This window comes from Lepidochelys kempii, chromosome 8, assembly GCF_965140265.1.
Source record: "Lepidochelys kempii isolate rLepKem1 chromosome 8, rLepKem1.hap2, whole genome shotgun sequence".
NCBI lineage: Eukaryota > Metazoa > Chordata > Testudines > Cheloniidae > Lepidochelys > Lepidochelys kempii.
Genome location: NC_133263.1, coordinates 101,236,762 through 101,254,145, shown reverse-complemented (window position 1 = coordinate 101,254,145; position 17,384 = coordinate 101,236,762). Strand labels below are relative to the sequence as shown.

At 44.4% G+C, this 17,384-nt stretch overlaps 1 protein-coding gene across 2 annotated transcripts in view; it reads right to left on the bottom strand.

Annotated features, from left to right (window-relative positions):
- TRABD2B (TraB domain containing 2B) overlaps positions 1-17,384 on the bottom strand; it is a 411,723-nt gene that overhangs the window by 158,778 nt on the left and 235,561 nt on the right. For both annotated transcript variants that reach the window (XR_012160561.1, XM_073358274.1), the window contains exon 4: positions 197-371. Coding sequence is in view for 1 of the 2 variants with exons in the window: in XM_073358274.1 (XP_073214375.1) it covers positions 197-371 (175 nt within the window). In the remaining variant the exon portion in view is untranslated. The remainder of the gene's footprint in view (positions 1-196; positions 372-17,384) is intronic.

Below are 17,384 nucleotides of genomic sequence, written 5' to 3'. Positions count from 1 at the left end.
TTATGTTTCAATCCACATCACTGCCAGGTCCTGAAATAGGTCAGGGAGCAAGGACCTTCTGCCTCAAAGGAGATTCCCAAGAGGAAGATTTCCATACTGAAGGCCAAGTTTTACAGTGACGAACTGCACCCACACCCCATTGATTTCAATTACATTGTCCACATAAGTAAACAAACAAGGGTATTTTGTTCCATACCTGCTCCAAAGGCAAAGAAGAAGCTCTTGTCTGTGTTCTGCTTTAAAAGGGCCATCACTCTTTTCCCCATCCTCTCATTCCTCTTGTAAATGAGCTCCTGTCGGAAGTAGCTGTCTATCTCCTGAGCCGTCACTTGCTCATGTGGAGGGAGCGTTGTGTTGATGAAGTTAGGGAGCTGCAATGGAAAGAAATTCTGCAGTTCAGATACAAAGGCAGACAGAGAGAAACCAGTGGGCTTGGGGAAGGAGAACATGAAATAAAGGTTGGGTTCATTCAGCCAAGCATCCAACACCCTACGTTATTCGAGATTAACTGGAATTAACATTAACCCAAGTTTATCTAAGACACCCAAACTTCCTGGCACTGTAAACAAGGTGTGCAAATCATGTCAAATTGCAGGAAATTCCACAAGAGCATGATTTTATTTTTTTTTAATATTGGCATTTTTACTTGTCTGGGACTGAACCGGGAAGTGCCAAGGAGAACATGAAACCGGAAAATAACGAGAAGGACAAGAAAAATGAACAGAAGTCCACTGGATTTCAAAACCATGTTGTGTTTCATGTTGTGTTTGTTTTGAGTAACTATCTGAGGATGTTGGAGAGGCAAAAAAAAAAGTTACTGGCTACAAGAGCGAAAGGCACAGCAGCTTCAGATCTCAAGGAAGGGGCAAGGCAGTCAAAGTTTCCTATCCCCTGGACTGGGTTTGAGTAAATAATGGCCATTCCACACTTGGCTCTTTGTGCAATATCCGCTGTAAAGAAAAGCCATAAATCAATTGGTTCTACATAAATACTACAAGCCTTTCTATTTCCTTGTATACCAAGATTCCATATTTAATGGGTATCAGAACAATGGATCTTAGCCAGCGGTGCGGGAGCTTTTAGAAGTTGAATTGGACGATGAAATTATAACTCAGCAATTCTAAGACTGTCTAAAGGCACAGTACCTAGAAGTGGAAAAATCTCTCTTCTCCACCCATTGCCCAAAGGAAATGAAGGCCATATATAAGCATACAGATCCTGATCTGGAATTAGCTAAAATGCCTCCAGAGCAGGACCATCAGTGCCATATGCAAAATACCGATGCGAGATTGGCTATGTCGGATGGTGGACCTGCCTCACTCCACCCCATTAGCAAGCCTAGCATTGATGCTGAAGCTAACCTTCCCCACCTGTCCAGGAAATACAAGGACTTAGGGTTAGGGTTATACGTGATTATATGAAGCTCTGGCCCAAGCAGAAAGTTAGGTGCATCATATTCCCACCCCACCTGCATAGACTGAGCTATAATCCAGCAAAGTATAATCAAGATACACATTGCCTTGTTAATTGTATTTAATTTTTTGCTCTTGGCTTGTCATTAAACTATCCTTTGCTCATCTCACCCAAGATGCCCACTCGGCATAACAATGAACAGATCAAACAGCGTATTCCAAAAGGACCCAGATTTTCTCCTCCTACACTGGAAGCCAGAGCAGTCCTTTAAAATCAGGCATTGGGTTTCCTATTCCTTTTCCATTCTCCTCCCAAAGAACAAGAGGAAGGGACATATTTAAGCCTCATCACTGGCAACACCATGCCAGCTCTGTAAACACATTGTAAATTATTCTATTTTTAATGGCCACCACACTTAACATGACTGCCCCCTCGCTTGGGAAAGAGAAGGGGGAGGGCGAGGAGAGAAGATAAATGATTGAAGTACGCATAGCTATACACAGTAGTGCAAGCACTCGCCGAGCCTCAACGTCTGCTCCATTAATCATCTCCACTTCTTCCAATATCTCAGGGCCTTTCTACAGTTTGTGACATACGCCATGCCTGGCTCGAAGGAGGCAGCTGCTCCTGCTGATTTATGGAGCCTTTTGCCTCCTTAACCACCAGACAGGGATCAGCAACTCAAGAAACAGTTGCATGCAATTAGCAAGCTGTTAACCGTTGTCGGGAGTTAATTTTTTTTCAAATTGTTATTGTAAAAGCTCAACCTCAAGAATTCAGCAAGGGAATTGGATGCCCCCCTGTTAAGTGTTCCCTGGAAGGCCCCATGTTTTTATTCTCTCTCCCCACCCCATGGAGACTTTTTGTTTGGATTCAAGATAAAGTATATATAGCTCCCCCTAGTGGTGCATACATGTGTACTATGCTGCTAACCCCTCAACTGGCTGAGCTGCTAAAAGGGAACAGCCTACTAATGCTACTAGCTGAGCAAGTTGCTTCTGTAGCTTTAAACAGTAGTGACTGCTGTTGAGAGTCCTGGGTTCGAATCCTGCTGTTGATCTACACAAGCAGAATTTAGATATTCAGGAAACCCATTGCCAAGCAATATGCGGAGAGAGCGCTCCTTGCAGGAGACAGGTGGGAACTGAGTGTGAAGTCTTTGAAAAGCATTCAGCCTCCTGGCAGTCTCCACGCACAAGCTTACAGAGGCATTATGGCTGGGCTGCTGTATGAGAGCTCATGTAGCAGCGTTATGCTGATGGGAGAGCGTCTCTCACCAGCGTAGCACTATGCACATGAGCGATTATGCCAGCAGAATTTGTGTCACTCGGGGGGGGGGGGTGTATTTCCCCCCCTCCCCCTTAGACGACCTGCGCTCAAGTTCCTGCTCCACCACAGACTTCCTGTGTGATTTTGGACAAGTCACTTGGTCTCTCTGTGCCTCAGTTACCCATCTGTATAATGGGAACAACAGAGCTGGCCTGCCTCCCAGAGGTGTTGTGAGAATAAATGTTATGCAGCAAGATTTAGCCAGAGCCTGGATGTGAGGAACTAGAGAGAGGTCAGAGTCAAAGAAGATGCCCAGGTTACAGGCCCGAGCGACAATAAATATTATCTGGAAATGGTGCTGGGTTCTACCACAGCGGTCAGCATAAAAGCCTTCGTGTAAAGCTTCAGAATGCCACAGCTTAGCAAATCATGCCAGCTTGGTCTCCACAGCTGTACTGTGCAATCAGCTCTGTCTACGGAGAGAGAGAAAATATGTTACCTTAGCACAACGTCCTGCAGTATCGTTAACGGGAAGCAAAACACAGAGAGAAACAATGGCCTAGCTCGTGCCCTGATGGAACGGAGATGTTATAAACACTAAAGTACATTTTTTCCACAGGGGTGTTTTGTTTTTATTTTTTTTTAATGCTCAGAGGAGTTTGGGGACTGACGCAAAGAATCAGAGATTTACCAAATCTGCCTGAAAACAATTACCTCAGACACGTGTAAGTGCAGACACTTCAAGCTAAATTCATTGGTGAATAAAATAAAGCAGGCCCAACCTATACTGATAGACCTTTTACAGTCTCCAGTTGCTTTTTCCTGCCGCAATAGAAATAACTGCTCCTGATCCCATCTACCCCTGTAGAACACCACTGACCCCAATGGAGCATTTCTTGAATCAGGCCCAGCAAACACCAGCATGGTGCAATTTTCACTCCTGAGACAAGCTACGCATAGCTTTATTTCCCAGACTACTTACTCTATGTGGACTAACTCCATTCAGGTCAGTAGCCTTGCAGCAGTACGAATGAAATCAGAATCAGGCCTTTTTAAATTCACAGATGACTTTGGCCCAAAGGCTTTCACGGGAATTGGGCCTCCGTATATCAGTCAAGTGCAAAGAGTGCAGGCTCCCGTTAGATGTTAAAGCAGGAATATCTCTGACCTGGGTTGATCTGTGGGTGAGACTGGTGGGGTGAAGATGAAGAGTGAGTCAGTGTTATTGCCCTTCAAGCTTTATTCCATCTGTGACTCAAGAGGATGAGCCCCAGATATGAAAATGGGACAGGGACAGAAAAATTCTTCTCAGTTACCCCCACGTCAAAACAGAGAAACCCTACTGAAGACATCCCAGTGTCTACGCAAGTGTCATTGCTGCCAATGTATGCACCGTAGAGACCATACATTCCCTTTCCTGAGGTGGGCATTATCGGTACAACCGTCAAACACAGACCTCAGACTAAGCATTTTCCCCAGGCCAGGTGGTCCTTAGGGTTTCACTGAAGATCTGTCCCAGACTTTAGTTCCCTCTCTCTGTCTCAGAAAGGTTCCTCCAACCCCCTTTATCTCTTGGTTGAAAGCTAACTGAATTCACCTATACTATGGCTCAGCAGTAATTCCACTTCACCTGTATGTGGGGTTCAAACTCCTGATTCCTACCGTTTGGGCACCACGCACGCACACACAGAGTAAGGTACAGTACCTGCCCCAAACGTTTCACAATCGAAACAGAGAACTCATGTGGTATCCCCATTTTACAGTCCGATGAAGTGAGCTGTAACTCACGAAAGCTCATGATCAAATAAATTTGTTAGTCTCTAGGGTGCCACAAGTACTCCTTTTCTTTTTGCGGATATAGACTAACATGGCTGCTACTCTGAAACCAGTCATAGAACTGAGGCAGAGAGAGAGATTAGGTGACATGCCCAAAGTCAGAGGCAGAACACGGAATAGATCATGGATCTCCTGACTCCCAGTCCACAGTCTAAACCACAGGATCATCTTTCCTCAATTAACAGGACATGTCAGAGGAGCCCTGCGTCCATAAGCAGTATTGCCAAGCCAGCAAGATAAAAAATTATGGATCAAGCTCTCCAAAATCATATAGATTGGCTTAAAGAGCATGAGTTTTTTATTTTTATTTATTTATTTTAAAGATCATCACTTTTTATTGGCCTTCTAGGTTTTGAGCCTTTAGACTTCACATTTTCTAGTTTTTCTCTGCATCCATAAGGCTAGAACCTTGCTATATTGAAATCCAGGGCCTTAAGCAAAACACTGAGGCTTTCGATTAAAATCACAAGAATTGACAACGCTGCTCAAACAGGATTCTAAAGACCCTAAGGAGAGTTCTAAAGGCTGCCAACCTGTCATAGTATGTAAGATTCAAATTGAGCCCAGCTGAGCTGCTCTCAATTTATACCAGTGTTTTTCAGCAAGAGGCGGACATTTAAGTAACGGTTATCATGGCCTATACAGAGAAGGGACTCCACTGCTAACAAAGGTCAACGGGGTATTGCATTTTTATTCCAGTGTTACAAAATGTACTACTTGGACTTGGAAGACACCTGTTCTCCTCTGATTTATGGACATTTCTAACATCTGGCCGAACAATCTATGGTTACTTTAGCCTGTAATGTGAAGAATTCCAATAGCGCATGCAGAATGGACTGTGAGCCGAAGAGTAGCCAAGAGAAGGATAAAGCCGACATGGGATTGTGGTTGCTGAAATGACGACTGCTGCTGACTCAACCGTTTCTGCTCCAGGAGCCATGAGTTTCCTTCCGAAAGGGCCATCAATAGCCAAGAAAAGAGGCAGCTAATTAATTTGGTATGGCCCAAAGTTGGCAGCTTCCAAACAGATCAACTCCTGGGTCATTATGCAAAATGGAGAAAAAGGAAAGCGTAAAGGAGCTACGCACGGTGGTGTGCTGCCCAGGGCACTGATGCAGATTAACACCCTACCACCAGCCAAATAAATCCTCCATTTATTAGTAAAAAGAAAAGGAGGACTTGTGGCACCTTAGAGACTAACCAATTTATTTGAGCATGAGCTTTCGTGAGCTACAACTCACTTCATCGGATGCATATTGTGGAAAATACAGAAGATGTTTTTATACACACAAACCATGAAAAAATGGGTGTTTATCACTACAAAAGGTTTTCTCTCCCCCACCCTACTCTCCTGCTGGTAATTGATCACTTTAGATAAGCTATTACCAGCAGGAGAGTAGAGTGGGGGGAGAGAAAACCTTTTGTAGTGATAAACACCCATTTTTTCATGGTTTGTGTATAAAAACATCTTCTGTATTTTCCACAGTATGCATCCGATGAAGTGAGCTGTAGCTCACGAAAGCTCATGCTCAAATAAATTGGTTAGTCTCTAAGGTGCCACAAGTACTCCTTTTATTTTTGCGAATACAGACTAACATGGCTGTTACTCTGAAACCATTTATTAGTGACTTTTAACAGGAAAAATAAAATACCAGAAGCCTAATGGGGGTGTGAATGGATTTTCTATGCAAAGTGAGAGAAATCAACTCCGTTACCCCTTCATCTCATTCAGGGCAAAATCTGCTCTCCCTTAAGCAGGATGGGGACATTATCCCACATCTGTCTGGCATAGGGTTCTTACCTCTCATGCATCTGGTACTGGCTACCATTTAGATACTGGACTAGGTACCATCCTATGCATCTATTTCCATTGGAGGTGGCTTTTCACACCCACTTTGCACAGCTGTAAGTGGGTAAGGCAGGTGCAAGGCTGTGTAGGACTGGGGAAAGGCCTGAGGAAGCAGCGGGTGAGGTGTCTAGGGCATATTCAGGACATGCTGGATGTGGAAGAGGGCATAGCCAGAACAGGTAGAGCAGCTTGATCCCACCAGGGGGATCTTCTGACATACAGGTTGCTAGAGAGGTTTATAGGAGCCTTAACATGACACATACATCTAGCCCGGTACTTGCATTGACCAGAAATCTCAACACATTTATGATTCTGCTAATCAGCTTTCATTCCCACACACCCACCCGGCACAGAACAATGTCTGAGGGCAGACCCTTCATTCCGTTCAGTCAGAAAGCTGCAACTTTCAGCTGGAGACGTGTCAATAAAACCAGTACAATCTCTCCCTGGCACACCTACCCTGGGGTGTCTACCCACTCCCCAGCCAAGCTGCAGTGCGGCCCTTTGCCTCGCTCCAGGAAGCACAGAGGGAAGCGGCATTACAGTTTTGACTAAGTCACTGTTTCCAGCCCCGCGATGGCTTTTCCATTCTGCCCTTTGCGGAAGCTCAGTAAGAGTCTGCCCTTCGAGGGCAGGAAGCGACACGGCAGTACTGCAAAATGGCCTAGTCAGTCGGGAAGAGCAGGGGGAGTCATACAGACTGGGTTCCGTTCCTAGTTCTGCTCCTGGGACCTTGGGCAGCTCCCATCTCTCAGTGCCGCTACTGAGACCAGGTGTTTCATAGAATCATAGAATATCAGGGTTGGAAGGGACCCCTGAAGGTCATCTAGTCCAACCCCCTGCTCGAAGCAGGACCAATTCCCAGTTAAATCATCCCAGCCAGGGCTTTGTCAAGCCTGACCTTAAAAACCTCTAAGGAAGGAGATTCTACCACCTCCTGAGGTAACGCATTCCAGTGTTTCCCCACCCTCCTAGTGAAAAAGTTTTTCCCAATATCCAATCTAAACCTCCCCCACTGCAACTTGAAATCCATTGTGCGGTGCAGGCCGACATCCATTTTCATGGGGCTGGGGGAAGAAATTCCACTAGCAAGAGGCATATTTTCAGTCTTCTCTGCCTCTTCGGCAAAGTCAGCTCATCTTCCCCCACCCCTGCGGCGGAAAAGCAGCCAGAGGCCAAGCTGGCTGGTAGTGGGACCGATGGCAGCCGTAGTAAGTCTGTGTCCCTTTATCCTGGAGACAGCAATAGCAGGAAAAACACAAGGGAGGAGGAGGAGGAGGAAGAGGAGGAGAAGGCCCTGCCCGATGACCCTGGTGTTGCAGGGCTCAGCAGCAGCACCAGGAACCCTATGGGCGGGAGGATACAGAGGTGGAAGGAGGGAGAGAGAAAGACAAGAGAAAGCGGGGAAAGGAATGAGAGAGGAAGGGAGCAGCAGCTGCTGTGGGGAAAGAGGAACCCTAGGACTACAGTAATCTGTGTCCATGGGAGGCTCGGAGCTCAGGAGTGACTCCCAGGCCTGTATGCCAGCCACTAGCCCAGACCTCTCTCATCTCATTTGGCCTCTTAGTGGCACTGAAACATCTAGATGTATAAATCTCTAATATATTTCAGAATGCTGATAGCAGCAAAAGTTGGGGAGGGAACTCAAGGCTCAATTGCTCCTTCTCCAGGACCAGAATGTGACAGATCTCACAGACCAATTTGCCCCTCTGACGGTGGGTCCAGGGAGAAGAAGGGCAGTTCTTGGCCTGATCCCACGTCCCCAGCAGGCTCTGGTCCTAGGAGGAGCCCTGTATGGATAGAGCCCAAGCACCCTCCACCAAGCACCAGAGACATCAATGGTTCTCCATCCCAGCAGAAGTACCCAGAGTGGAGCAGTTGGCTTGTTCTGTGTTGGAGTTGTGACCTTATAGGGACTGCAGAAAGTCTAATGCCATTTCTGCTCATACTGGGCACTGGAACCAACCTCCTTCTCCCCCACTGTCATGAATTTAAACTCAACGGGGGGGAAAAATGGCTGCAAACACTGGCCATCCATCTCATAAACACCTTGAGGGGGGAGATGTTTACCCCTGTTAAAAGACTTTCAATGAATCCCGGAGAAGTCATGACCTCCGTGTATGTTTTCTATTTATTTTTCCACACCAGTTAAATAGTCACTTTCCAAGCACTTAAAGGAAAAAGAAATCAAGATCAGCCCCCGCCCCCTTTTGGTAGCGATGCCAAAATATGCAGCCGGGCCTCCCTATCTGAATGAGTGTTTTGATTAAAGAAGTCTTAACAAAACACAGTCAGAACAACGAGCGTAGCCCCTTTCTGCAAGCTTCACCCAAGTATGCAGTGTATACTTAGGGCTGGATTACTGGGATTCGTGTATTAATTGAATAAGGATGACAAGCCTCCAGCATATGCAAATAGAGGGTTAGGTTTCAGTTTTGAGGGTAACCCCCAATGCTTACTAATATCCCCTCAGAACCCCCAAAGCTGGGACTCTTGAGGCAAACCCTCGCAAGCTGCAAACATATGGAAAAGTTCATGTTTTTCTATTTTTCTTCTAAACCTTTTGTTTCCTTTGACAAAAAGTTTCTGCTATTCCGACACTAAAACCATCGCCTTGAGCTGCCAAGACTCCCAAGTGAGGATCCTGATCAAAGGAAAGAGTGTGGCAATAAAGCAAGGAACCTGTGGCCAGGATTTTTTGTGTGTGTGGTGTATTAAAACATTTCATTCTTTTTTCCAAAGGTATTTTTCATATCACCCTCTGCTACAAACTGGGAGAACAGCTGGTTGATAGAGGATACAGGCAAAGGCTCAGGCGATGATGGTTTTTCATGAGTAGGTGTTGTCTAGGCTCGAGGGAAAATGGCCGTGTGGTTTTTTTCATATCTGTTTTGTACAGGCAGCCAGTTTATAAACAAAAGGAAATATTTCTTCACACAATGCTCAGTCAACCTGTGGAACTCATTGCCTGGTGATGTTGTGAAGGCCAAAAGTATAATGGTTCAAAAAAGGATTAGGTAAATTAATGAAGATTGGTCCATCAACAGCGTTTAGCCAAGATGGTCAGGGACACAGCCCCATGCTCTGGATGTCCCTAAATCTCCAGCTGCTGGAAGCTGGGATTGGATGACAGGATAACACTTGAAATTGCCCTGTTCTGTTCATTCCTTCTGAAGCATTTGGATTTGGCCAGAGATAGGATACTGGCTCCATGGGCCATTAGTCTGACCCAGTATGGCCATTCTTATATTACAATGTTTGTGGCCAGACTGGATGTTTATATAAAGTTTGCAACATGGTTTTAAACAAAAAAAAAAACAAAAAAGTGTAATCCAAAAGATCCAGTTTGTAAGAGGCCTGTCAAATTCCACAAAAAGCAAAGATCAAAATGCAGTCTAGGAGGAATTATAGATTAGGGCAATGGCAGAGCTGAAAACACACACGCATGGACATCACCCAGCAAAAATGAGATTATTCAGATCTGGTACATTGGTTTGATCCATTATGAAAGTTACAGGCCTTTTGCAAATTTCAGTTACTGATCTGGGTTTTTGTTCCAAACTCCAACAAAGCTGGAGGATTTATGGACTTGAAGTTTTGATTCAGGTCCAGGAAGAGTAGAATTTATGACCCCACCAGAGCATGGGATCTGAATTGACTCTGCAATAGGATGGCAGCTGCCCAGAAGTGTCCGGTCCTAGAGTACAGCAAGGACAAGATAACTCACCTCTTTTGCTCACTTCCAGGAGCCTCTGCAGCTTGATAAAGTTTTGAGAGTTTTGGTATCCTGAATTGTTCTAAAGAAACCCAGGACTTTGCACCAATTCAACTAGAATCAGCCAGGCAGCCAAGCAAACATCTGCCACAACCTGGAGGATACCTCTTGGAAGATATAAGACTGGCAAATACTCTTTCAGGCCAGGATTTTGCCCTAGAATTTCAGGATGGGGAATGAAGGAAGGAAAGAGTCACAAAAATTTTCCCCAAAGAGAAATGCTCGAAATGGTCCCCCAAAAGCCAAAACGGCCTGATCCTCCTCCAATTCTACAGGTGGAAATCAGAAGAAACAACTGAAATCAATGGTATTACTCCAGGGTAGATCAAAGTGACCAGTTTCTGGCCAGACAGAGTTGCATAGGGTATAAATCAACGCAGGATTTGACCTTAGTCTAGAAACAACTGTCCCCAAGGTGATTAAAATCTAGGCACCAGATTCTCAGATGATGTAAGTCAGCATAGCTTCATTGAATACAACAGAGCTACAATGATTTACACCAGCTGAGAATCTGGCCTGCGGTGTTCAAGGAACATGTGGAATTGTGGTCATTCTTGTGGAATGCTTGAATTCTAATCCTGCCAAGTCAGGGCAGTGAAATGCTTTTTTTTTTTTTTTATAATGAGGTGACAAAAATGTCCTCTGGCTACAATACAAAAGAGAAACAGCATCTCCCATAGTCAAGCCACAATATAGTTAAAAAACAAATAAGTCCTTCCCACTTCACTTGAACAAGTAGGATTAAATAAGTCCTTCCAAGGCCAACTTCATAAAACCAGCTCCTTAAAAACAAGGAACTGTTCAAATGCTTTACAGCAATTTATAGAGGGCTGACAGATACTTTTGGACTCCAAAGACTTCTTACACTAAATCTCGGTCTACTCTAAAAAGTTTTGCCAGCATGGCTGTGTTGGCTTGGAGTGTGGAAAAACAACAACAACACATGCCCCCCACATACCACACATGTGCCCCAACCAAGAGAGTTACGCTGGCAAAAACCCCATGTGGATGCAGCTTTTACTGGCAAAAGACTCATTTTGCTGCGATAGCTCGTCATTCGAGGAGATGGTGTAACTGTACCAGCAGAAGAACTCCACTAGTTATGTATCAGAGGGTTAGCCATGTTAGTCTGGATCTGTAAAAGCAGCAAAGAATCCTGCGGCACCTTATAGACTAAGGTTAGTCTAAGGTTAGTCTATAAGGTGACACAGGACTCTTTGCCACTTCCACTAGTTATGTCAGTATAGATATATTGACAAACCCATTGCAGTATAGGCAAGCCCTCTCTCTCTCTCTTTAGAGACCTCTTTAAAGTTTGGTCCCATATTACTAAGTAGACCTGGTCAAAATGTCTCAAACCAAACAAATACTGAATGAACACATACATTCTGAACTTTGAAAAGCTTAAAATAAACAAAAGAATTGATTTTTCAAAAGTTGTGGGATGAAAATTTTGACATCTTATTTTTTTCCCCATGAAAAATCGTGAGTTATTATTTAGTTATTTATTTTTGACCAGTGCTATTAAAAAGAAATGGACCCCAAGCTGCAAATTTTGGATATGGATCCATATGTCCAAAAAACACATGCATGGTCCTGCCCCAGAGCTTGAGATTGTTCAGATCTGGTATTTTGGTTTGACCCATTGCAAAAAATAGAGGCCTTTTGCACATTTTGGCTCTGGATCTGGGTTCTTGGTCCAAAAGCCTACAAAGCTGGAGGATCTAAGGATCCAAAGTTTTGATTCAGGAACGAAGTGGAGCAGAACTTATGATCTCACAAGAGCACGGGTGCTTCCGAACTGGCTCTGCAACAGTGTATTTGCCCAGAAATGTCCTGCCCCAGAGAGAAGCAGATAGCTGGCCTCAGGAGCATGAGCTGCCCTGGACAATCATGTCACAATTTGGTTCAGCTTTTCTGGTCACCAGACATAATGGCCCAATCATGGGAGATCTACTGGCTTTAATAGGAGCGAATGCGTATGCAAGGAATGCAAGACTGATTCTTTGTCTAGAACCTGAACCAGAGCTCCTTTGGGTCAACGCTCGCGACCCCCAGTGCTCTGTACAGAGCTTCATTGGAAAGAGTAATCTCTTTCGAAGGAAAGACAAGATGCTGTGCCAGCTCATTTAAGCTGCTTATGTCTGAAGGTGATAAGATGTTTCCAAACGGTCCCGTTTCAATGGCTGCACATTTGGTGTGCAGGTTTATTTTCTTTTACCTTGATAAAACTCCATTCCTCGGACAAATCAGGGGCCTGCTTATCAGTCAACACTCCACCTAATGGTTTCAGCTGTACCGTTTGTATTTATTGTAACCGGGGCATTCCGCAGATAGTTTTCATTGACTAGCTTTGGAAGCGAGCCAGATACTCAGTTGTATTTATCCAGCACTAGAAGGGAGGCAAATTAATGATGTGATTCGAATGATCAGGACCTTGACATCTTCAAGGACAGGTCTAAGCACAGGATGCGCTGATAACATTTTCCAAGGCATATGTAACACAGCCAAGTGATTTATAGACCACAAAGCGTGTTGTAAGCGTGTGACACACAGCAACTTCTCTTTGCAGGGAGCGAGGGTAGGCTCCTTTGATGTGACATACATTTATACTTCTTAAATTTCATATGATCAGAAGCATGGTGCGTATTGCATGCTGCCCCAGCACTTAGTGCCAGATGCACAATTTGCTGGGCCAGATTGGAGGGAAATCTAATGGGAGGGCTGTGTGACTTAGTGGATACAGCTCGGGGCTCAGGACATCTATTCCTGTCACTGGCCTGCGGGGCAACACTGGGCAAGTCACGTCATGTCTCCGTGTTTCAGTCTCCCCATCTGTGAAATGGGAATAATGATACCAACCTCTTTCGTAAAGCACTTGGAGATCTGCTGATGAAAGCGCTGTATACAATGTGAATTATTATTGTTCAAGAGAGTGCAGAGACTGAAATTGTGCCCAGTCACTACACAAGGGGGAGACTTCTCCCACTGAATGGCTGCACAATGCAGGCCGAATCCTAAACCCACTCAAGTCAATGGAAAGACGCCCCACTGAGTTCAATGGGCTTTGGACGAAGCCCAATAAGGCTTGCTGTTTGTAAAGGCACATCTGCGGGAAAGGTGCTACATAAACATAAAATTATGATCATTGCATTGCCATCATAATAAAAACAGCCCAGGCAGTTTATTCAGTGGGATCTAGTTCAACCGAAATTGGCTCCAAAATGCAGTGTAGAAGTGGGGATTTACAAAGGTGCCAGACCAGCACTGCGCTCCACAGGGGACGACACAAGAGAAGGCTGAGAATGGAGGAAGATAGCAGGACAGCAGATGTGTGAGGAGAGACTATGTGGTGTTGAAATGGAGTCGGGGCAAATAGGAAGCCAGTAATGACGGGGGTAGGATGGAAAGGCAGACAGAAAGAAAAGTAGACCCTCCTATTTAGCCTCTCTCAATACAAGAGCAAAGAGAAATCCAATTACACTGAGAGGCAATACATTTCAAACAGACAAAAGGAATCCTTTGATACACAAATTCATATATAATAAGTCAACACATTGGCCATTAACACATAATTAAATTGATACATAATTCACTGGTGGAATTCCCTGCCACAAGATACCACGGTTGCCAAAGAGTTTATTGGTATTTTAAAAACCTGTGTTATTCCATTTATATGAACAAGGAGAAAATCCACACTTACATCAGTTTGGGAGGAAAATAACAAAGGATAAAACCCCAGAGGCTTCAGATCTTAAAGGTTGGGAATAAATGTCCTCTAGAGGCTGATCTCAATTTTACACTAGAAGTTTTCTTGTACCTTCTTTTCGTTGATCCAGCCTGGTAGGACTACCCCCCTTAAATCCTACAGTACTCTTCCATAAAGGGACAGGGAACCTTTCTTCTTTTTTTTTTTTTTAAGTCTAGCATAGAAGCAGAACATTCCTACCCCATCTCTGTTTTTATAGTATTTTCATGTCAGTATCATTTTGACTCTCTGCCCAGAAAGTCCAGCATAAATCTTTTAACTGAAAGAGCCACAGAAGGATCAAGTGTCAGAAGAAGGGGGTACAAGCAGGAGATACGTTTCCTTCTCCACTTCTGTGACATAGCCTGAGTAAGCTTGGTCCCGTTACGTTTTATCTAGTTTAACTAAGGATTGATGAACTTGGAGAAATGGTGCTCGCCCATACAGAGAGCAGCGTCAAGGAGGGCTGGCTTTGGGGTTCTCCCCTTTTGTAAAATAGTTTAAAAAAATTATGGTGGATTTATTTAGGGCTTGGGAATGCAAGGATCTCATCTGAATTCGCTGGGATATGGCATAGCAATGAGGAGTATTTGATATATGTTCTCTCACCCAGCTCTGTCAAAGCAACCTGACCCCCAACTGCAGCTTGATCTAACATTCTAGCATAGCAGGTCTCATACCGCCTGGCCAGTGCACCTCAATATCAACATGGAGTACCCTCTGCTCTTTCCATTCCTGAGCGCAGCAGTATCCATCAGCACCGACAAGCCGCAGGATGCTTTTGTGATGTAGATACCTCATTTTATTCCAGACCCTGCACAGTAATTCACATTTGAAGCCAGGGTTCCAAAGGAGACAGGTTGTTTGTCTATCATCTACTTATGCTTCAATAATTGCCAGAATATTAGAACACTATATGGTTTCTAGCAAATGTTTCCGATGTCAGATGTTACAGAAGAATAGTACCGTATTCCAAAAATGCTGACAATTCTACCACCAGGATTAGCAAATATTGCATTTACCCAGAAATTTAAGTAATGATATTTGTGCTTTTGGAATGTATAGTTTTTGGTTTTTTTTTCTATTTGCAGGCCTAACATCTTCTGTACATAACATCCTGGGGAGGGTTGCAAACTTATCAGGCCATCAGAAACCACACTGCTTAAATTCAAGCCAAGAATCCTGTGTTCTCCAGTAAAAGGATATGTTTTATACATACTTCACAAAGGCTAATCTAATTAGGTATCCAAATCACATGGCATCTCCATGCATGCATACTTGAAAAAAGCACCCAACTAGAACATAAGCTTTGGAGCTACCCTGAGTAGTTCAAAGTGCATCCTTTTGTCATTTATGAAACACTTGAAATCTAAAGACAGGTTTCAGAGTAACAGCCGTGTTAGTCTGTATTCGCAAAAAAGAAATTGCTCAAATAAATTGGTTAGTCTCTAAGGTGCCACAAGTACTCCTTTTCTTTTTTGAAATCTAAAGCTGCCTTAAAAAAAAAAAAAACCCACACAAGAAAGTAGTATTGGGCCCAATTCTGTCCCCAGTTAAGCCAACAAGACTTTTGCCACTGACAACATTTTGCTACGTGGCCCGGAGTATTCTATGGTATTTTAATTTTCCCTGGCTTGTAAGTGGTCTAATCTGTTCTAACTGTCTGCTCTGTGGGACTCTGGCTAGAGATGTTGCCTGGAACTTTTTTTATTTCCCCTGAATGGCATGTTTTTAATGCAGTATTTGCTCCTAGAATTTGCAAGGAGAAGAGCTTTTAAAAAAACAAACATTCTCTTCCTCGCTAGTCTAAAATGCAGGTCTTTTACAGGCATCTGTGATTTATTGACACAGAGTTCCTATGTGTCACTGCAATCAGTGGGAACAGCTGCAAATTGTTCTAGGGAACATGGATATATTGCTGGAGAGACTGTATTGTTTTACAGTGGTTAAAAGATAAGACGGGACAGCCGGACACCTAGGTTCAATGCCTGATTCTGCCACTTGCTTTTTGACCTTGACCAACTTATCTCTGAGCCTCTAAGGTCCCCATCTGTAAAATGGTTATGTATTTACCTCAAATACCTTTGAGAGCCTCTCTTTGCAACTCTCCACTGGTACCCTTTTCTCTAACACAGCAACACACAAAGGGACCCTTGTGGTCCCTTCTAAGCCGACAGTTCTACACATAAGCTACTTGTCTTCTCTTTCAAGGCCCTTCATGGCCTATCATCTCTCATTCAGTATCAAAGGGTCGACTCCCACCTCTGATTGAAAATGTATCAAGTGGGTGATGGAAGGCTAAACACGACCTTCACGCTTTCTTCTGTGTTGTCCCTCATGCTTTGGAGGAGCTCCCCATTAACATGTGGAAAGTCACTTCATTGTACTCCTTCAAATCCCTTTGCCATGATGCCTCCAGAAACACTAGATAACTAGGCAGCCAGTGTGCTGGTACCTCATCCTACCATGCTCACTTAAATTGCCTCATTGTTTCTTTTAACTCCCCCATATAGCTGTCTGTATCCTCCATCATCTCTTGTCTTTTGTTTAGATTGCCAGCTCTTTGGGGCAGGGACCATCTTTGTTCTGTGTTTGTACAGAGCCTCGCACAGAGGTATCCTGGTCCTGGACTGAGACCCCTAGGCGCTATGATAATACAAACAAACAACAATAACTAGTTATGGCTGTCTTCATAGGCGCCAACTCTGTGGGTGCTCTGGGGCTGGAGGAAGGGGTGGAGTGGGGGCGGGGTCTGGTGCCGAGTGGGGGTTGAGCACCTCACAGCAACTTAGAAAGACGGCACCTCTGGTTGTCTTCTCAATGGTACACATCCTCTTTGGTTCTCCAGCTCCTTCATTCCGCATACCACATCATTAGAGAAATGTTCCCATCTGGACCACTTCTTTTCCAACCTCCCACTGCATGGCTCTCCACTAGGGGCTCCTGGTAGTCCACAGAACACAGTCTTAGAACTGCTGCATTAATGCCCCAATTCTGCCACATTTCTGCATGCTGAGTAGCACCTTCCAGTGCCCAGAGTTCCACTGAGAAACAGTGACTCCTCACACAGTATGGCGCTACTCACGAGGAGTAAAGGTGTCAGAATCAGGCCCTGAAATGATGACAGGTTCCCTGATGCCTCTACTTAGACTGACAAAAGGATCTGTGTTTCTTAGTTCATTTTACCAATGTATGGTCCTCCCTTGAAGGCATGCTGACTTTGACATCATATATGGTTGCCATGGAGATGACTGAATTGCATCACCGTGGGACTCAAACGGCATGATAAGCTATACAAGTGTTGCCAAGGTGTAAGAAACAGACAGACCCTTCAGCTATCTCCCAGGTGCAGGTAAGACCCAGCCAAGATATGGGGGTCACACACTGTTGGAGTTACAATGATAATACATAGCTCTTATACGGTGCTTTTATCCATAGATCTCAAAACACGTCACCAAGGAAGGCCGTCTCATTATCCCCATTGTGCAGATGGG